Below are 22,991 nucleotides of genomic sequence, written 5' to 3' on the forward strand. Positions count from 1 at the left end.
TTGAAATATTTGCCATTAACAGAAATGAATGCAAGGGATAATGCTGTAAAAATTACCCTGGCATGCGTTCTATCAATAAAAAATTATTTAAAAAAAAAAAGAAATATTTGCCATTGCTAAATTTCTATAGGTACCTTCTAGTTATTACATACAAACTTGATATATTCCCATGGATGATAAGGCATAACAATAATATTCAGAAATTCATATTAATTACAATGGTCAATTAGTGGGGCTAAAGTTCAATCTAATGCTATAGTACTAAAACTGTAAAAAGTAATAACAAAGGAGAGTTGGATATCTCTGATATATGCAAAATGAGCAGTTGTCTTCAAATCTAAATCTTTCATAAAATATGAGCAAGCTAAATGACCATTTCCTAATTTTGTTTTTGTTAAAATCTGAAGCATAGTTGTTTAAAAACCTGAAGCTCTATCTAATTTAAAGTGGCAGCCACATTCCATCTGTTAGAATGACTTTCACTTCCAATAATCTACATAGTGGTGAGGTCCAGGTGCACTGGTCCCAGTATCCATCTAATTTAGTTGTCAACTGAACAATTACCAACTTTTAATGGCTCATTTTTCATTGTATGGAATTTGGTGAAATCTTTTATTCTCAAAAAGCTTTTAACATGTATGCCAGTATCTTCCCAGTTATACTAAAAACAGGTGTTTTCCTCACATTTCTTTGTATTCAGGCCTTTCCATAAAGTTCTATGAAGAATGAGTGTTCAAATAAACATCATTGTGATTTCTTCTTAATATTATAGTTGTCTGATTATTAAAAATTAGCATGGAGACATGAAAGAGAATACTATTAGAGCCAGAAGCCAACGGATGGGTCCTAGCTTTGTGCCTTATTCATCATATTTCTACTGGCTGGGAGCTTCTTTGGGTAAGTCACCATTCTATTAACCTCTACACTGTGAAATGAGAATAGCAATAGTTGTGTTCCTTATCCCATAGGCCTTGTTCTATCAAGTGAAATAGTATATGGAAAGTGCTATGAGTGCAATATGAACTCAAATTATAATGATTTTAAAGATGCCAAAATTCCTCAATTCAAATTGTTCTCACATGTATTAAAGAATAAAAATGAAGAAATTTATAATTCAATTAATTTTTAAACCACTATTTGACTCTGCCAGAAGTTTAATGGACTTAGACCATATCTAAATGAGTCTCCAAAAAGACATGAAAAATGGAAAATGTCATTCAAGTTGTTCTGTCTGCAAAAGAACAAAAATTAATTAGACTGTTGTTTTTTAACTGAATTGTCTAGCTTTACTTATATTGCATATTTCTAACCTTTGATGTTTTTATCCAATTTAAAAAAAAAACACAAATAAGAAATGAAAATTATGTAATCTATAAATAGAAAGACTTGAGCTATTTTACTAGGTAAAACAGCACCAAATCTTTTTTACCTTTGGTACACTGATAAATAATGCATATTAAATTCAGGACCTGGAATCAGAACACTAAAGAATATTGATTTTGATGCTTTACATTTTTTTTCTGGCTCAAAATAATTTAAAACAAAATCAGAGAGGATCTTGAGAATGAGATAGCTATGAGCATCTAAACTTGATAGCTGTCTATAACAAAATATTTTGATCTCCAATTTAAAATAAAGATTTCTAAATAAAAGTCCAAATCTAAGGCTAGGTTCACCCCGCCTGGCTTCTTTTAGCAGAGTATAATGACTATTAGTAAAGAATTGTAAGGTGAAGTTTTAGCCACTGTACTATAACAGAGTGAAGTAAAAAGGGATTATACAGAAGAAACAACTATGCCAGCAGAATGTGAGACTAGTGGAGTCCTTTAGAGCAAAGTACCTAGTAAGCAGCAGACCCAGTGACATTCAAAGATCAATGCATTCAGTGAGGAGAAAGTGACATCACTAAAGACATAGAGGGTCCTGATTCATTGGAGATGTAGCATATTCCCCAGATGTGGCCTTTTAATGTATGATTCCTATGCATTCTTACCTTCTCACTGCTTATATGTCTCATTTGTGGGCCAGATGTCCTAACTGAAGAGAGGAGATATTTTATCTGAAATTTCTTACTCTGTTATTTCATTAAAAACCTATACTTTGACTAGAAGGAACTTTTGAATAGAGGTATACTCCCAGAGTACCTTGAATTTTGGTAGTTTTCCAGGGGTTCCTACATAAAAAAGGTAGCATCACAAATGCCATTGACACTAATGCTATTTTAAAAGATAATGAATACTGTTCTAGTAAAAATGTCTTTTTTTGGTCTTGATATAATCTCTCATAGGTTACTTTTTTTTAATGTCTATTTATTATTCCTAGGACATGATTATTTAAGAAGCAATTTTAAACCTGTCCTCTTACTGATCTTAAGGTAGTTTATTATTCTTTATTATTATGTTGTGGTTTAAAAGTTAGTCATTTAACACATAATGTATGTAAACATGCCAAAATCCCATCTTTGATTAATCTCATTTTTGGTGGAGGACCATAGGCAGGGATGAGAATTTTCAGAAGCAATTGGGTAGATTCTTAAATGAGTGCTTTACTTATGAACCAAATGGGAAGTTTAGTTTATATAATTCCAATTCAATTCAACAAGTATTTATTAAACACTTAGCACTAGGAAGAAAAAGAAACTTAAAAGACTTTGAATTTAAGGATTTATATTTTGTTGAACGGATATGAAAAATGATTGGTAATTCAATATAAAGTAATTTCAAGGAGGAGAGAGTCCAATAACCAGAGGAGATCAGGGAAAGGCTTTGTTTAGGAGGTGATAACTGAATTGTACATTGAAGAATGGACATTCTAATTGGGAGAAAAGAGAATGTACATACTAGATAGAGACCACTTGTGAAAACTCAAGTAGACAGCAAATGAAATGTCATATACAAGGAGCAACAGCAACTGAGCCACATTAACTAGAATGGAAAATTCATGAAGAGGAGTAATATGAAGCTTTGGGTTTGGAATGTCAGGTTAAATATAAACTTCATGCTAGCATTTTTTAAGGTATGGAATTTCTCTTAGTCATTCAGTTCTAATTATCAAAAATACTTTTCAGTGATGAAATTAATCAAATTTTCTTTACTGTAATCCAATTCAGGGAAAAACAACAAATACAATTTTTTAAAAATTGTCTTTACTTTTTACTCTGATTACCTGGTAGAATAACATATAGTTAGTCTAGACATTATAGATCTCAGAGAGTTAGGCCCAAAGAAACATAAAACTGTATCTATCATCTCTTCCAAAACACATTTTTGTTGTTGTTCATCTGGGGTGAGGAAGAAAATAATTCTCTATTTCTTAATCTACTAAATCATTTTTATATGTTATTTGACTTTAAAATGGAATAGAAAATTATTAACTCATATATAGAATACTATTTGTGTTAAGTATGCAAAATGTTCAAGTAGTTAATTATTTAAATATAAGGTCTGTGATACTTAAACTGCATAGCAACCTAATTTTAAATAATCTGTAAAGAACTACCTCTTTTATGTTCTAATCTAAGCTTTATTTAGTATAATGATATGCATTTACAACATTGAGGGTGTGGTTTAGAGGGAAATAGAAAGAAATTTATGTGGCTTAGTTTATGACAATATGAATATGCAACAGGGCCTAATTCATGTGTTTAGTTACCCTATTAAAATGAACCATCTCCAAGTTTTGTTTGGACAGGTAAAGTCTTTTATCTTAACATTTTTATCATCAATTTTAATAGGATTAAATTTGTAATTAAATAATTATTACATATATACCAATAATTAAATAACACAATGAATAATATATTTTAATATAATTATAGTAATATAATAGAAGGGGATAAACAGATGTAAAGATATCTAGTTCTGCCATCAGAACAGAACCTTTCTAGGGTTAGAAAATTGTGCTCAGTCACTAATGGAGATTTAATTCCAGGTTGACTCTGTTGACTTAACTTTTATTACATAGCTATTTCTTTCTTTTTATTTCACGTCAAGGTTCTGGAGAAGTTTATAACCCAGCACAGTCAATAGTCTCTCAGGTAACACAGACATAGGGAATGAGATGTAAGAAAACTGAAAAGCTAGGTTATGAAGGGCTTTTAATGCCAGACAGAGATTTTCTTTCTTTTTTTTTTTTAATATTTGATTCTAGAAGCTTTGAAAAAACAAAAGAGTACATTAAATAGGGGAATGATGTGATTGGATCTAAATTTAGAAAAATCACCAGAAACAAATGGAGGAAGAACTGGAACGGGAAAAAAAAATTAAGCTGGCATACCAACCAGCAGGCTGTTGCAGTAGTCTCAGCAAGAGGTGATGACGGTCTGTACTAGAGAGATGGCAGTGTCAGAGAACACAAGGGTCATATTCAAGAAACACTGAACAAGAAAAATCAATAGGCCTTGGCAATAGATTGGATATGGGAAAGATGAGACATTGGAATCTAGGATGATTTCTAGTGAGTCTGAGGGACTGATATTACCCACTATCTGTTCCCAAATATCAGAAGTTATAGTCATATAGAGGAAAGATGAGAATGGACAAAAAAAAAAGATGAGATAAAAGTTCCCCATAATCTTATCGATCCAATAGGGAATATCATTAAGGAGTAGTTTGTTGGTTAACTATCCATCAGTGCTGAGCAAGTTTAATCGTTTAGTGTCAGTGTGCTACCCCAGCTATGTGCTTCCCTCCTTTTGGTGAAGGACACCCAGTAACAATCATCAATGACCTGGAAGGACCTCTGAACTCCTCATTGCATATGTTCGAGTCAGACATAATCTCTTGACTCCCGCAGGGTGATGTCCATTTTGACTCAGCTCACCCACCAAAAAGTCAGCTGCTTTGATCACAGTTTGATTTGGGGCCGGCTGTTATCCCACCTTCAGAACTATTCCCATACTGCCAAAACAGTCAGTTGACATACTACTGAAACATTTACCAGGACTTCTCATCAAGATGGCTTTATGAATGGAAGCCTACCTCCCCAAGTCTAGTAAAGTAGATAGCTAAATATAGCACCGTTTCAAATAATACTGAAGAAATTTAATGAGAAACTTTAAGTGACTTCATCTACCTCAAAACTGTCCAAGAAAGTTAGCCAGGTTCCCATGGGAAAGAAAGCTTGCCAGCAAATACAAATAGAGCATGGTTAGAGACACTTGTGCCCCATAAGGCTCAGTATTTTATAACCAGAGGGTTTTCATGATAATGTCTTGAGATAGTCAAAAAATACAACAGAAGCTGGAAAACTCCCAGGAGTGGCAACAACCTCTGGGTGCTTCAATGCTCAGAACTGGACAGTCAAGTCCCAGTTCCTTTGCTTAGAATCTTGTCCTGCAATACCAAAGAAAGCCCTGACTTTCCAACATTTTGAAACCCAAAGATCCACAGGGCCTGATATCTAGAGGTGGTCAAAACAAGGACATGGGGGAAAAAAAAGATAAAATGCACTGAAAGTTTTTATTTTTTAAAAACAGAGAGGAGTACAGAAAAATCTCAGAAGGAACACAGACAAACAGGGTAATCTTGAAAGTAACAGGCTTAAATTATTATATACATTTTAAAAAAGAAATCTACAATTTCATATATAATCACATTTTGTTCCAATATGCATATGTTAGTACTTATAATTTACTTGATTTTAAAATTTTACAGATAGGAGATATAAATATGAAATTGTAACCAACTATCAGTAACATGGAAAAAATAGTCCCAGGTGGCCAATATATGGGTGTGTGTATATATACATGCATACACATGTGAGAATGCACACACATACTCACATATGCACACATGAATGTATATGTACATATATTATTATATGTATATATTGCACATTGTACATATATGTGTATATATACATATATAATATATACATACTATATATATAATATATATACATACTATATATGTATATATTGTACAGCACAACTTCAGAGACATTACTTTCTATCTGACCATTAACTCATAATTGATATGTGTCACTATAAAGGCCCAAGCAAAATTCAGGTGTATTTCAAAGTGCCCTCTAAAATTGTGTCATAAACTACACTCACAAGCATACATAGTGAAAGGGCAATATGGACTTCCACACCCTAAAACATCCATTTCTCACTCTATACATGTTTACATCTCTAAGCATATCTAACAGTATCTGTACTAGACAACATTGGTATTTGATTATATTTGTGAAGCACATAAAGTTTTTTTTTTCTTTTTTTTAAGATATAGTGGATAATCCCTAACACAGGCCAGGCAGTTAAAAGCAATCTTGGGTAATTAGAATGGATTTACTCTTCAAATGATAACAAATTCATGATGAAACTTTTCTTTAAAAACAAAAAAAAAGCAGTCAACCAGAATATATATGCACACACTACGTGTCCGGCAATGGGGATGATAAGACAATAATGAAACCATCTCTCTCCTCAAGGAGTTTATACTTACCATATTTGGCCACTATGTGTTGAACTGGTTAGAGAGCTGGACTTGTAGTCAGGAAGACCTGAGCATGAATTCTATCATATAAACTTACTATGAAAACTTAGGTAAATCACTTAACCTCAATTTACTCACTTATAAAATGGAAATAATAATAGTACCTATCTTATGAAATTGCAGTGAGGGTTAAATAAGAAAAATACTTTATCAGCCTTAAAGTTCTATGAAGTATTAGTTATGAATGACCTCCTTACCATCATCATTCAAATAAACACAATGGTGGATCATAAACTATTGTAGAAATACCCTTTTATGAGGTTCCTCTTGCAGGCAGCCATCACATACCCATTCTTATGTTTTTAGGACTGGTATATCAATTACTTTGTCTCTTTCCTCTTCAGTGACAGGGCAGTTTGAAATACCTAAGGATCCTTTTCTTGGAACCACAAGAATATAATTTACTGTGAAAATACTATAATTTTCATCTACCTAAAACTACAGTGTAAATAATCTTTCTGTTCTTCCCTTCACAGGCTCCTCTAAATTCATGTTCTCACATAAAGTTTCTTCAAGATAATTTTTTGATTCCTGGTTCATGACTTACTCAAAATAAAAGGCCAGAACTACTGAACCATCAGAGAGGTGAACACTACGTCCAATATCCATAAGTGCTTTTCCAGTGGTTTATCATATACACTTTCCTCTTCCAAGCAGAATAGTTCAACAAGAGATGGCATCATGATATCTAATGCATCTATCTTGTCCAGAGGCCTGCCGAGTGCAATCTTTTCAGCAGACACAGAGGAATTAGTTCAGCTCAATATAATTAGCTATAAGTATCGAGCTTGACACTTTGGGGACACATTGGAATAGTTCAACTTCCCTGTTTAATATCATCTGTGTTCAGACTTTGTTACAGCACATTTCATGACAGATTGACATATAAGAATCTAAGGAGTCATAGATCCTACAAAAACTTCTGCCTATTGTTGTTGTTTAACAGATAGAACTGCAAAAAACAAATGCTAAATTGATAAAAATGTTGCTGGAGAGTTATCTTTACTATGTACCCCCATGCCCTTATTTGCACTGCTCTATGAATCTCTCAAAGCATTTGCTGGCTTGACATCTGTATACCAGTACAAATTATAACTGACCTACATAGCAATTCCATGTCATAGAATGGAAGAGTTCTGAACCACGGTGTCAACAGAGAGTTTGAATGCAAATTCTCTTTGGCACTTTCTAGTTGGATGATCACAACTGAAGTATTCAATTTTACTGCTTATCCTCACAGAATTGTTGCAAAGCTCAAAATGAGATAGTGTATGCAAAATGTATTGTAAACCTTAAAACCCTACAAGGATGTGCTGTTATAATTGAAATTAAGCAATCTCTTCTTCTGAAATTTGAACATTCCAATTCTGTGTCCTTCTCTCTGGATTTTATACAAATAATTAAGCAGAAGGAGTTAATGGGAAAAATTCTAGCTTGCAAGATAGAAGAACTATCTTGCTTCTTGAACTCACTTGTGTTGATTGGTTGCTCACCCTGTCTTTTAATCAATTTCTTCATAAATAAAATGAGCCTAATAATTCCCATCCTACCTTAAAGAATTGTCCTGAAAATCACTTATGATAGCATGTGTTTAGAAACACTTTGGAAATCATAAAGCATGAAATAAATGCAAGTTATTATTATAGAAGAACATGAACTACTAAATAAGACAGTCCTTCTAGGCACTTACTAAATGGGATGTGAGGCATTTGGACTGTCTGGATTGTCTGGATAGTTGTGCTAAGGAATCTGCATTGAATGTCACTAATAAATGATCAAAAATTCTAAGGACAATGGGCATTCCTCCCTCACCGTATTTTTTGTTATGGATATAAGAATTCACTTTTATACTGTATAAATTCTGAGCACTCTGTTCATGCATAGAGCATTTTTTTCACTACTAAAACATGTGCACTACTTTGCTGTAAACAATTTTATGGAATCAGGTCATCAAATCATAAATGATGCATAGTTTGGAAATTTCATGCTTAGCACACACACAAAAAAATATTACTTGCACAGCTGTGATGGCTGTACTTCATTTAAAGTTCTAACTCAATAGTGTAAAGCAAAACGTGCTATTGCCAATATTTGGGATGATTTCCTGTCAGTGAAAGTTTTCAAGTAGCATTCAAATGACCATTTGGGTATGCCAGAAATGGGCTTTATTCTTTGGGTAGGGGTTAGACCATATGATCTGGGTTTCCATCTGGCTCTCAAATTCTGAGTTCATAATTTACAAAATTATAACTCATGGATAACCAAAAAATTATAATAAAATTATAAAATTTACAAAACTTTACACAAATTTGAAGCCCCTAGTTGGCATGATAGAGTTTTAAACTTGGGAGTCAAGAATACCTTAGTTGCAGTGGCAGAACCCATTTCAATAGCTGTTTAGAAGTTATAAGTATGCTTCATACTATGATAATAATGATAATGGTGATGGTAATAATGATGAAAGCTGGCTTTTTTATGGTGCCTAATATGTTCCAGGTACTTTAGGAAACGCCTTATAAGTATTTTAATTGTTCCTTTGGAGATTGGTGCTACTCCCACTTTACAGTTGAAGAAACTAAGTTAAACAAAATGACTTGGTATTAAGTATCTGAATTTATATTTGGATACACATTTCTGTAAAGCCCAACTTTAGTCAAAATACAAAATACAAAAAGCTTATAACAGATGAAATTACTGATTGACCATAATAACTGTCATGTATACTTTGTACTACCCTTAGTGGGCTAAAGATACAGAAAGTTGCATGAATTGTCAGATGCACTCAATGTAACACTTTGTTTTCTATAACTGGGCTTCTTTGTTATAATAAAAAATATTTAAAATCTTTTAAAAGATGTCATAACTAACATAAAACAACTTGTTGCTGTTTAGTTTTGTGGACAAAAAGAAGGAAATTATGTTTGGAATACTGTTTTGAATCAATAATTCAGACTCTATGCGGAAAAAAAACCCCAACAAAATTCCACAAAAGAATGTACTAATTTCATCTAATACCCATAGTATACTATTGCCCCCATATTTCCATAAGACAAGGATTGCTAGGATGCACATTCTGGTTTTTTTTTTGTTTTGTTTTGTTTTGTTTTGTTTTGTTTTGTTTTGTTTTCATTTATTTATTGCTGAGGCAATTAGGGTTAAATGACTTTTCCAGGGTCGCACAGCTAGAGAATGTTAAATGTCCGAGGCCAGGTTTGAATTCAGCTTCTCCTGACTTCAAGGCTGGCATTCTATCCTCTGTACCATCTAGCTGCTCTGGGACTGCACATTCTGAAAAAAAAAATCTGTTCTTTTAATAGTTTTTAAACCTTCCCTTCTTACTATTTTTTATCTTTTCCTGAGAAGCCTTGGTTATAAATATTTTTCTTTTAGAATTTCTAGTAAGTTTTTATTTTGAACATATATTTCTTTTTCTCAATATTATGTTATTTTTCCAATTACACATAAAAACAGTTTTCAACATTCATTTTTCTAAGATTTTTGAGCTCCAAATTTTTCCTTCCCTCTTTTATTAGCTTCCCCTTTAAAGAAACAAGCAATCTGATATAGATTTTATATGTAATCATTTTGATTACCATATTAATTCCATATTAATATTTCTGTATTAGTCATGTTATGAAATAAAATTCAGAACAAAAAGGAAAACCAGAAGAAAGAAAAAGGTGAAAACTGTATACTTCGATCTGCACTTAGTCTATATAGTTTCTCTCTAGATGCAGACAACATTTTCCATTCCAAGTTTTTTGGAACGATTCTGTATCACTGTATTGCTGATAAGAGTTAAGTTGATCATAGATGACCATCACATAATCTTGATCTACTATGTACAATATTCTCTTGGTTCTGCTCACTTCACTCAGCATCAGTTCGTGAAAGTCTTTCCAAGCTTTTTGGAAATCAGCTGGCCCAACATTTCTTATAGAATAATAATATTTTATTACATTCATATAAAACTTATTTAGCTTAACTTATCAATTCCCCAATTGATGGACATTCACTCAGTTTCCTATTTCTTGTCATTACAAAAAAAGCTGTTACAAATATTTTAGCACATATGGATCATTTCCCATGTTTTATGATCTCTTGGGATACACAGTAGTGACACTGGGAGATCAAAGAGTATGCATCGTTTTTATAACTCTTTGGGCATAGTTCCAAAAGATTCTTCAGAAGGGCTGGATCAGTTGAACATATGTTTCTGATGCTTTTCTCTTTTATATTTCATGTTACAGTTATTTCTTTATGAGCCATATGTAAGCCCCATGAGGGCAAGGGTGAAGCCTTATGTTACCTTTGTATCTTCCCCACTGCCTAACTCTGTATAGAGAGGGTATTTAATTAAAATTTATAATATGGATTGAATTCTGTCTCTTCTATAACATGCAATCATAGGTTTAGAGCTGAGAGTGACCTAAGACACACAATGTCTAACCATTTTATTTCACAGAGGTAGACAATTAAAATTTTGAAATGTTAAGTAACTTTACTCCAGGTCATACAGATAGTCAGCATCAAAAGCACTTTCTGAATTTATTCACTGATTCTGAAATAAGCATTCTTTCTGCTTGAATGATGTTGGCTTATAATCTGATGAAAATAGTGAAAGCAAAAGTATACTCACGAGTATTCAGGGTTTTTAAAATTACTTCATCTTAGAAAAATCATTATTGTAATTAAGAAGCTCTTTTTAATTATTAATGCTTTTGTTTCTTTTTTGTTATCATATAGCTAAGCAATCATAGGGAATGAATCAGATGTTTACATGCTATGGAACCCAAAATTGAACACTAACAAGTTTCATAATTTTGTCTCATTTGACATGACTGACAGTAAAGAATTTACAAGCTTTATTTAGACCTATTTACGTAAGGATAGAGAGGATGGAGTCCCTTCTGCTCAAGTTCAAAGGTACATAACTATTTGTTAAATAAACTTTACAGGCCAATATTATTCTACATTTTATGAGAAGTTCTATGACTTGACTAGATAGCTTCTTAGGTCCCTTCTATCTATTAGATTCTGTCAGCCAGTGATAAATAAAACAAGGAATTAGAGTTTGTAAAAGTGAGTTATGCAAATCAAACAATGTAGCAAAGGCATGTTTTTGTAAGTCCATATAAAGTGGAACCTATATATTTAAGACTGACATAAAATTCCAGATCCAGTTCCAAATTTGGTGAAGAGTATGAGATTTTTGAAAGTTTTCATTTGATAAAAATAAACAAAATCAAACACATTTGAATAATAAATTTGAGAACAAATTTTATGAAACGACACTCATACATATTTAAAATTACAGACTGCTTTCATAACACTATAACACTAACTACATAACAACTATAGAGGCTCAAATTTGCATTATTTATTATATGCATATATATACATATGTATTTGATTATTTTTTAAAACAAAAATCTATTTTATCAAATCACCTTATTACTTCTCCACTGGATATAAGAAGAGGATCCTTGAAGAGATTGAGAGAAGGAAGGCACATTAATGCATTGTTGGTAGAATAGTGAAATTAGTCTAGATATTCTGAAAAATGATTTGCAATTGTGTTCCTAAAGTTACTGAACTACTCATATCATTTGACCCAAAGAAAAGCAAAAGAGAAAAAGTACTGCTATATATGAAAACATTTATATATAGCATTTTAAAATGTTCAAAGTATATATACTATCTCATGGACCATTAAAACCCCTTTAAGATAGATATTATTATTCCCATTTTAGAGATGAGAAAACTGAGATAAGAAAGATTAAATGAATTGTCTAGGATTCACATAACTAATAAACTTTCTGAGGCAGAATTCAAATTTGCAGCTCCTTGACTCCTAGCCACTGGATCATCTACCATTCTTTGACTCCAATATCTCCAATCAAGAAAATAATTATAATACTAGAATAGAAACCCAATAATTTACTGCATGTCTACCAAACAAGGAACATAATAACTCTGTTGGAAAGTGAGTCTCAAGGGCTTGATCACTGTCAGAAAAGAACTGCAATCTGAATTAGTGAAAGGAACACTCAAACTGATGAAATCAGAAATCCTAACACTAAGTAATAATAATTTAGTTGTAATAATTTGCCAACAACTATCTTGTCTACAAGATACTTGTACAGATGACTGTATAAGATTACAAAATACTAGATGTAGTAAAAACTTCAACCCAGTTCTTTGGATCCGGATCTCCTGCCCAACCCATGCTTAAAAAATCAAAATTTCAGGCATCTTGGACTTATCACCATAAATCTTTAGGCACTAAAGCTCAGAAGTCACTATCGTTATTAACATCTCAAATTATATATTTCACAACTTATAAAGACTGTTAAACAGAAAAAGTCCTAATTAAAGCTCTTAGACATGATTAAGAAATATTTCGTGCTATTTAGTCAAATGTCCCAAACTGATAGAATATATACATATTTGCTTTTAAAAAGAATAGTATAAATCAAACAAAACATTAGTGTTCTCAGTTGCATGTCATCCTATGACTGAAAATCATATAGTTTTTCATAGACAATTAAAATTGTTCTAAGTCTTGCAAAAGTCCAGAATCATCATCATAAACTGATGTTTTCTTTTATTACAAATATGTATAAGAAAATTTGTCTCTTTCCTTCCAATTCCATGCAGTCAGCTCTTTTTTGTGAGAAAAGTATTAAAGCTACTTTAAAAAAATCATGCTTTTTAAAATAAAATCCTTGAATTTTGCTCATGTTTTAATTCAAAGACTATATTTTGATCAACTTGTAAATGTTTCAAATAAATAGTTTCTGGGGAAAACAATTTAACCTATTATAATCCAACTATCTTCTCAAGTTTCATGGAAAAAAATGTGATTATTAATCCCTACTTTATTAAAACTTCTGATAAGTAATGGGTCTGAGGTTTTTTTTTTCCAAATGAAATATCAGATCTTTGGATAAGGGAAGAAATTATGATCACATGAGAAATAAAGATCAACACAGGATATAAAATAGATAATTCTGATTATGTTAAATTTGAATGATTTTGCACAAACAAATCCAAAGTAAAAAGATTAGAAGGAAAGCAGAAAACAGGATGGGGGGGTGAGAGAAAATTTTTACAGCAAGTTTCTCTGATAAAAGTCTTATTTCTCAAATATATAGATAATGGAGTCAAATTTATATGACCACAAATCATTCCCCAATTGATACATAGTCAAAGGAAATGAGCAAGCAGTTTTCAAATAAAAAAAAAATCAAAATTATCTATAGTCATATAAAAAAAACTCTAAATCATTTCAAAAAAAGAAAATAAAACTCTGGGATACTACCTAATCCTCTATCTTATTGACTAATATCTCAGAAAATGACAAATGTTGGAGGGGATGTGGGAAAACTGAAATGCTAATGAACTGTTGGGGAAGTCTTGCACAAATCCAATAATCCTGATAAACAATCTGGATCTGTGCAAAATGTTTGACCCAGCAATACAATTACTAGGTGTGTATCCCAAAGACATAAAAAAGGGGAATATGTTCAAAATTATTTATAGCATCTGTTTTTGTAGTGGCAATGTATTGGATACCGAGGGAGGGAGGTAGAGGTGAAAGGGCAGCTCATAAGTTGAGGAATGGATGAACGAGTTCTAGTATGTAATTGTGATGGAATGCCTTTGTTCTATAAAAATTAAGGATGCTTTCAGAAAAAAAAAATTGGAAAAAACTTTGATCAATCAATACAAAGTGAAGTGAAGTGAACAGAACTAAGAAAATATAGTACACAATAACAGCAATATTGTTTGATGATCAACTGTAAATTATTTAACAATTCCAAAAGTATTTTCATGCAAAATGCTATCTACTTCCAGAGAAGAAACTGACAGTCTAAGTGCAGCATTTTGTTTTCTTTTTTCTTTTTTGTTATTGTTGTATTTTCTTTTACAACATGACTAATCTGGAAATATGTTTACCTGACTGCATATATATGACCTATATTAAACTTCTTGCATTCTCACTGATGGAAAGGAATAAGAAATGACTTGAGATAATTTGGAATTCAAAAAAAAATAAATGAATGCTTAATTTTTACATGTAATTAGAAAAATATTTTTAAAAACATCAGAATAAAAGATAAATAAAAATACAATAAAATATAGATAACATTATATATTTTTAAAAAAGCAAAGCAACATGCAGCCTGAAGGGTCCTTTATGCACAGATGAGTAGCCCCAACTTCTTTTTGAGTTTGACACTGTTGATTTGTACTATCCAAACAACATACCCAGGATTCTATCTTCAACTTTTGAACCAATAAAATGTTCTTGTTCTCTGTATTCTTGACAGATTAAAAAATCATGGGTGGAAATAACAGAGTAAAGTAAACATCTCATATTTATATATTGTTTTAAAGTTTACATTTCTACTACAACACAGTAAAACATAGTATTATTCCCCATTTTGCAGATGAAGAAGCTGATAGTCAAAGAAGCTAGGTAATATACTCAGAGATATACAGCCAATCAGCAACAAAGACCAAATTTGAGGTCATCTTCTGATCCAGGCCCAGTATTTTTTCCCTTTGGTGGAATACCAGGATTATGGCTGACCACTAAACTTACAAAACAATTGTTTTTAGAAAACTGCTATTATCTATTAAGTTTTACTAACATTGGTAGCTGACCTACTCGTCAACAAAATGGAAATATGACACTTCTTAGAATAAATATCATTCCTATAGGAATCTTTATTTGCCAATATGAATATTCTTAAAATCCAAGAAAAGTAAAGGAAGACAATTTGTATTCTCTTTTATAACCTTTTTTATTTGTATGATATCAAAAAGCAGTATATGTATAAAAAGCCAGAAATTTAATATCTCTGCTTCAGGGCCAACTAAAGTCATTTCAAACACAAAAGAACATTTCAAATCTTTCAGAAAAACATTCTATTGTTTTTAAGCAAAACAATTTTTAAGGAGTACCTTTACAGTAAGCAATATATAAAGATATCTTACCTCCAACTGGTGTCCAACTCTGATGAAGGCACAGAGAGGGTCAAAAGCTCCAGTCCCACAGGCCAGGAGATGTGTTCTGTTATAATGATGCAACACGCGAACAAAATTTGCACATTCACTCTATGATAAGGAGAAAACACACGCACACACACACACACACACACACAGAGAAAGAGAGAGAGAGAGAGAGAGAGAGAGAGAGAGAGAGAGAAGAGAAAAGTTAATATGATGCCAAACAAATCCTTGAGCCTTTTTTTACTTTATAGCAAAAAAAAATTATACAATGTTAGAACTGGGAGTTACTTTATGTATCATCTAAGTACATTTGCCTTATTTCAGAGATGAGGAAACTGAGGTCCAATGAGTTCATGTCATTTGCCCAAGTTCACAAGGTAAGTTTGTTCACATAAATTTTCTTTATGTTGCCTTTGTTCTCTTATTTGAGGGACTGAGAAATTAATGGGTTGACAATAGAATAAAAAAGGGGTTTCAACTAATATAAATATAAATTATTATGACCAAGTAAATGCTTCTGTGGAAAAAACCAAAGAATGTCACAAGTATTAACTTTAAATATGAAGGATGGTAGTATACATATAATTAAAGAATATATATAGTTCATTCATTTGACAAATATTTGTTGTACAATCAAATAAAATAAATATAGCTAATGTCTCCAAATTAGTCAAGTGTAGAGATTCCTTTGCCAAGAGATTACACTAAGTAACCAAACAACTCCTGGAGCTACACTTTAAGCAGCATATTATTGAGTGTAACTATAAACAGTGAGTCAGCATGAAGTCAGAAAAATATAATTCAGAAAGGTTTCTATGGCTCATAGGAAACATGTATACAAACTTCTAGGATTTGGAATATTATTGTGATTTAGAAAAAAAAATCATGCAATATAAAACTCACAAATCTATCTGTGCCACTTGAAAATAAATTTGCTGATGTTCTGTTTCTGACTAATTAATCCACTAAAAGACTTGCTTTAGTATGCCACTGTACATTGTATTTCATCAGATAACTAAAGTGCATTTATTTCTATGAATATAGTTTAATTTGTTTATAAAAATGATCTGACTGATTTTGAATATAAAAATATGCCCAATTAATATTATAAATTGTTTTCAACTATCTAATTCAAGAGAGGATCTATGGCATAGTGGATAGAAAGCTAGCCTCAGAGGCAAGAAGACTTGGAGATTTGAGTCCTGTCCCTGATTGAAAGAATAACTTGTATCAAAGAATATATATTGTCTCTTCATAGCTAATACTAGAGTTTGTACATACAGACCAATGGGAAGTGGTAGCCAATGAGTTAATCTTTGGCGAAATTCTGGAGACACAAAGGGAGTACAGGGTTATTCTGTTTAACTCCCTCTTCATCTTATGTCTACTGAATTTAGAGTAAGAGAGCATTCTTGTATTATTTCTCCCAATCATATGTAGCAAAATGGGGAAGGAGGAAAGGATGACTCATTCCTTGATGGATCTGAACCTTGAAAAAATATACAAATATGTCTTCTTGATATCTTCTTTTTGTAAGGCTCACAAAATCTGTTCCCCCTGAATTGTGAATATTTGCTTCTTCAACTCATGATTGTTATTAATACATTAAGAAAAAGGCTATTCAAATATATCTATTATATCATTATTTATAAAGAAAGAAATTGAATACCTGAGTTTTAAGCTTTTGGACATTATCTCATTTGACATACACACTAAGTATATCAAGGAATATTGATATAATTGGTATTTTACAGATGAAGAAATAGAGTATATAAAGAGATTAATTGATTTGACTGTGGCTAGATCATAGGCTCAGGTTTAAAACCCAGGTCTTGCTGATTATCAAGTCTAGCACCTTTTCAGCTTTACTACAAACATAAATATCCAATGATTGGAAAGGCTTGGATGAATTATGGTCTGCTCACTGCAACAGAATACTAAGGTAGGATTAAGATCAAGTATGAATATGACAAGAACTCTAGAAAAGCTTTATGCATTAACTTGGAATGAAAAAAAAAGTAGAACCAGAGGAAAAATTATTGAATTGATTATTGAACTATAATTATTAAAGGAAAAACATTGACGCAAAAACTAGGGATAAATAGGAAAAAAATGGAAGTGAGATTTTTGTGGGGATTTTTTATATATAAATTCATTTATTCAAAATAATTAATCATAAAGTATATTTAATTTTGTGGATGTTAAAGATAATTTCATAACATTTTGTAAATATAACATTTGCCATTCAAATAATACATTAATATAATAAAACAATATCATATTTGACCAAACAGGGAAAGCTTTAGTACTTGGAGTTAGGAAAGTAGTGGGTTTGAATCTCACCTCAAACCTTTATTAGCTAAGTGACCTTGAATGAGGTTTCACCTTCTTGAGCCTCAGTTTCTTCTGCCATAAAATAGAAATAATAACACAATGACTACTTCCTTGGGTTTTTGTGAGGATCACGTGATACATGTAAAAATAACTTTGTATATTTTAAAAGGTTCCACTGCATCTTAGCTAAAACTACATAAAGTGGTGATGTAGGTAGTGCAAGCATTATCTTCTCCATTTTGGAGATGAGAAAACTGAGGTTCAAAAGTTAAGTGATTTGCCTAACTTTATACCATTCATTAATGGCAAAGACTTAGAGCAATCAATGTTTAAGTATAGCATTCTTTATATAACATGATTTCTTCTCTCTACTTCATCCTATAAGTCTTCAATGCTGTCTCCTTTCTTTGAACTCTCATAAATAATTTAAAGCTTCAATTATTTTTCATTAGTTTATTTCTACTTAATCAACCAAAATGATATCATGCTTGAATACTGTTTAGTTTTTCCTAGAATCAAAAGATTCTTTTTGATTGTCTCCCTCCACTTAGCTGAATAAGAAATTGGTTGAGATTCTAACATGGGAAATTATATATATATATATATATAACATGGGATTAGATGGCTTTATAATTTATTTCATGTATTTTTTTATTATTTCTTTCTTTTGTAGTTGAATTATGTATATTCTTTTAAAACATGGTTTGCAATCAGTCCTTTGTGGATTTTAAAAGAAATTTTATAATTGATCATTGTTTTGACTAACAATAAAGGATACTTACTTCATCTTTTCCTTTCATCATGCATTCTTCCTTTTGAAGGACTGTGCTAGGCCAGTGTATCTGAAAGAAAAAATACATGATAATTGGATATTATATAAATTGCATAAATACTTGAAGCATATTGAAAATAATTTTTAAATTGTCTTTTCTTCTATTTTCTGTGTTGATGGGAAATAGTTATTTTCCTAATAGTCATCATTTATGTAATTGAAGAATTTTATTTTATTTGTAAATCTTCTCAGAACAAATAAACCAGTTTCTCCCCATCTTTCTATATTCCTAAACTCTCTGGTTCATCAGATCTTCAATATCTAGTTTAATACAAAGGATTCCCAAATGTTCTTCTTCAATTTCTTCTCCATAACCTTGTACCACTAGTGCTAGCTAGTAGATCTCTACATTTGTATGTCTTGTCATTTCCATCTGTAGGTCATGGATTCTCAGCATGTCCAAAACTAAATTCATTGTTTTCCCCTCCCCCACAAAAAATGTCTCCTAGCATGATCCTTTTTTCAAATGATGTTATTCATAACATTTTTCCTTTGCCTCATCACTTTTACCTAGCAATTGCCTTATCCTATATGGAGGCAGCTAGGTGGTACAATGAATAGACTACCAAGCCTGGAGTCAGAAAGCTTGTTTTGGTTTGTAAATCAAGCTTCATGTCTTCTACCCTACAATATGATAACACTTTCTCTGAGAAGTTCTTGTTGAGTAGTTTTATTCATATCCAACTCTTTGTGACCCCATTTTGGGTATTCTAGGCAAAGATATTGGAGTGGTTTGCCATTCCCTTCTCCAGATAATTTTACAGATGAGGAAACTGAGGTAAATGGGGTTAAATGACTTGCCCAGGGTCACACAGCTAATAGGTATCTTTGACCAGTTGTGAATTCAGGAAGATGATTTCTTCTGATTCTAATCTCAGTTTAAGAGATTACATCCCATTATATAAGTGTGTACAAATGATTCCCAAACTCTTCTTTCAATCTCTTCCCCATACCCCTGCTACCACTAGTGCTACCTATTAGATATCTATATCTGTATGTTTTATGGACATTCTCAGCATATTCAAAATCAAATATTCCCCCACCTCCTTCCTTCCCGTCCCTTCTCTTCCCCTTCCTTCCTTCTTTCCTTCCTTTCTTCTTTTCCTCCTTCCCTCTTTCCCTCCTTCCTTCCTTCATTCCATTCCTCCTTCCTTCCTTCTTTCCTTTCTTCCTTCCTTCCTTTCAGATATTTGCTGGATCTATTAAGGAATTAAGGTAAGATATGGACAAGAAACATATAAAATGAAAAGGTACTACAATAGACACCAGTAGAGGGAGCAGCCATACCAATGAAATCAAAGAGTCTTAAAAATATTCAGATATTCCTATCTTTCAAATCTTTAAACAATGGTGGTATATCTTGAACACGATGACCTAGTAAAGGCAATATACTAAGCTCCATCTACCTGCAAGTTAGGCTGAATAACTTTATAAGTTATTGAAACCACCCTAAAAAACATATGTGCCTCATGAAATTAAAGGCTCAGGCTATGACATCACTTCCTGGTTCTCTGACCATAAAAACAGCTATGAGGGAGGGTAGGAGCTCTCTCTGATGTCTGGCAGACAATGATGGTCAACTCTGGTAAGGTACAGCTGTGAAGGATGCTTCTGTTATAGCTAAGTAAATATCCTTTATTTAATTGTTGAATGAACTACAAATTTTCATTTTATTCCATTACCACACATTAACTATCATGAGATTGGGCTGAATCAGACTCAGCCCAAGATGGCATGTTACTGGAATTAACCCAGATATCATAATGGAAATTTAACTACGGCATGACTATAGTGATGTGCAAAGGACATACAAAACTGAAAAACTAAACTTTAATCACTTAATTTTCTCACAGCTCTTTTAAACAATACCATTAGCCTAGAAAAATATTAAAAATTCTAGGATCTTTTCAATAAGGAATTATTTACATTAAATTTTGCTTGATATAGTGAACCTGAGCAGACAATGGAATCCTTTCTTTATTGATATTCTTTCCCCATATTCTTTTGATGTTTTTACCCAAGGGTAAACTTTCATATTAAAAATGTATAGATTACACATACATATTTAACATATACCAATTCAATTTCATAATTTTATATATAGAGATACATAGATATATACACACTAGAGGGAACAAAAAACCTGAATGATTTGAAGAAGAAAAGGAAATTAATTGATCAGATTGGCAAACTATTATTCAAAAAGGAAAAGCTATAAATGTTTAAGTTGAAGAATAAAGCACAAATTTCAAAATGATTTATTTTCCTGGTAGGAATATGCCTTACTGATAAAGCCACCATATATTAGCAAATGGTCTTTTTGCATTACTGTGGACCCAAAAAAATCATTACTCAATGGTCAGCCTTTTGTTCATAATAGCTTCTCTTAATTTAGATAGACTTATTCTTAGACAATACCTATTTTCCTTGCTCTAGACTGAGCCTATTTTATTTAAAATAATTGACTATGTTTATGACTCATATATATCACATTACACTTAAAGTCTACATTTTTTGATGTAAAAATCCTTACTCATTCCCTCATTCTTTTAATTGTCCACATTTTTGGCTCTCTAGGTTGCCTCTTCATGAAGCCAGAAGCAAATACATTCAACAACTCTGAAAATATCAGCCAAGATGACTAAGGTTTTCATTTTTCAATTGGTTGTACTGATGTCATTTAAACAATTTTAGTGCATCTTAAACTTCAAGCAAATCACTACTTCATAATGATTATTCCAGGGCAGAAATTTAAAATGTATACAAGTTGTTTTCATATGAAACCTACTATGATTTGGATATTATTAGAACTGACAAACCTAAGATTTTAAGAATCCACATTCAGCACTTAGCCAAATCACCACCTATGGCTGCCTTTAAGAAGAATGTGTCAATCAATCAACAAAAATTTACTGAGCACTTACTACTTGGTGTAAGGGTTATCCTCTTTAATGAGTTTACAATTTATTTAAGTTATTCATGCACACATTAAAGATAGCAAATAATACAAGACAAAAAAATTAAGTAGTTTTCTAAAGAGGAAAGAATGTTGAATTAAAAGTCAGAGGATCTTGGGTTCACATGATACCTACATTAGATGTGTGACTTTGGTCCCTAGAATTCAGTTCTCTATTCTATAAAGTAATGTAGTTAAACTAGCTGAATGATTTCTAAGATTCCTTTCAATTCAAAATCTTATGCTCCTATGATTCTATTATAAGCTCCATTTTTTAAAAAAAGAAATAATGGTGTTGAACTAAATGTCTCCCCTAAGCTTTCCTCCAATCTGAAACTATGTGTTCATGATCCTATATGCTTAATGTCCTATTTTCTAGATAAGTATTCTCTGAGCTCAGAGAAGAAAAATGAATACTTCAGCCTTTTAGCTTCTAGAGAACATATCATAGAAAGAATCCTAGAGGGAAAGAAGAGAGTGAAAGAATGATATGATCAAAAGTAAGAAACCCATCCACAGAGACTCCTAGCACTTGTGGAATAATCAAAGGAAGAAAAGCCACAATGAAGTTCAATACAAGTCTTGGGCTTTATTATGAATGAAAAGGAGATCAGGTTTGGCTAAGGGAATTTTAAAAATGTTGACAAGGCTAAAGATTGCACCCTTCATTTCATCACCCATGCGAAAAAAAAGACATTAAAACAAGACCACAATGGAAACAGAGGGGTATATTTTTCAGCCAAAACGTGTACATGTTCTGCCAAGTTAGTAAGGAAGATGATTTTTCTCATTTCTTTTGGCAGTCAGAATAAGCCTTTTTTGGTTCTGCTCCACAGTTTAATAACAATAAAACCTCATAAAATGAAATTGTTTGTTCCACATAAAACATTGTTAAAATCTAACAAAAGGGTATAGTGTTATTTCAAAACTCTCTACTCAATAAAGGAATGAAAAGTAAAAGATCAAATGCATCCAATTACATTTTCAATATTTCTGTAATCATCCTTGTACTGATTAACAAACCATGCCTTAGCCTCCTATAACTTATATCTGAGACTAAAGAATAAAAACAAAATAATAAAAAAAAACCAGCCATTTCATGGAGGCACCCTATTGGGTCTCATAATAATAACAAAATTAAGATTATTACAGCTTATTATTATGTTATTATGACACCTAACAGAAGTGTAAGCAGGCAGGAACAAAATGACAACAATGAACAGATTTTATTGCCTAAATGAAAAAGATCATCTTAATAATTTCTCTCATAAAATGGCATATTTAATTTCAACCAAGATTAATGCAATATATTTAAGTGAGCCATTCCACAGTATAATTCTATCCAAGATAC

The 22,991-nt window shown here is 31.8% G+C and overlaps 1 protein-coding gene across 1 annotated transcript in view; it reads right to left on the reverse strand.

Annotated features, from left to right (window-relative positions):
* Positions 1-22,991, reverse strand: part of SEMA3E (semaphorin 3E) — a 140,950-nt gene that overhangs the window by 100,485 nt on the left and 17,474 nt on the right. The window contains exons 2-3 of the mRNA XM_052000886.1: positions 18,635-18,694; positions 15,504-15,623 (exon numbers count right to left, since the gene is read on the reverse strand). Coding sequence (XP_051856846.1) covers positions 15,504-15,623; positions 18,635-18,694 — 180 coding nt within the window. The remainder of the gene's footprint in view (positions 1-15,503; positions 15,624-18,634; positions 18,695-22,991) is intronic.

The sequence above is a fragment of the Antechinus flavipes genome, chromosome 5, assembly GCF_016432865.1.
Source record: "Antechinus flavipes isolate AdamAnt ecotype Samford, QLD, Australia chromosome 5, AdamAnt_v2, whole genome shotgun sequence".
NCBI classification, from domain to species: domain Eukaryota; kingdom Metazoa; phylum Chordata; class Mammalia; order Dasyuromorphia; family Dasyuridae; genus Antechinus; species Antechinus flavipes.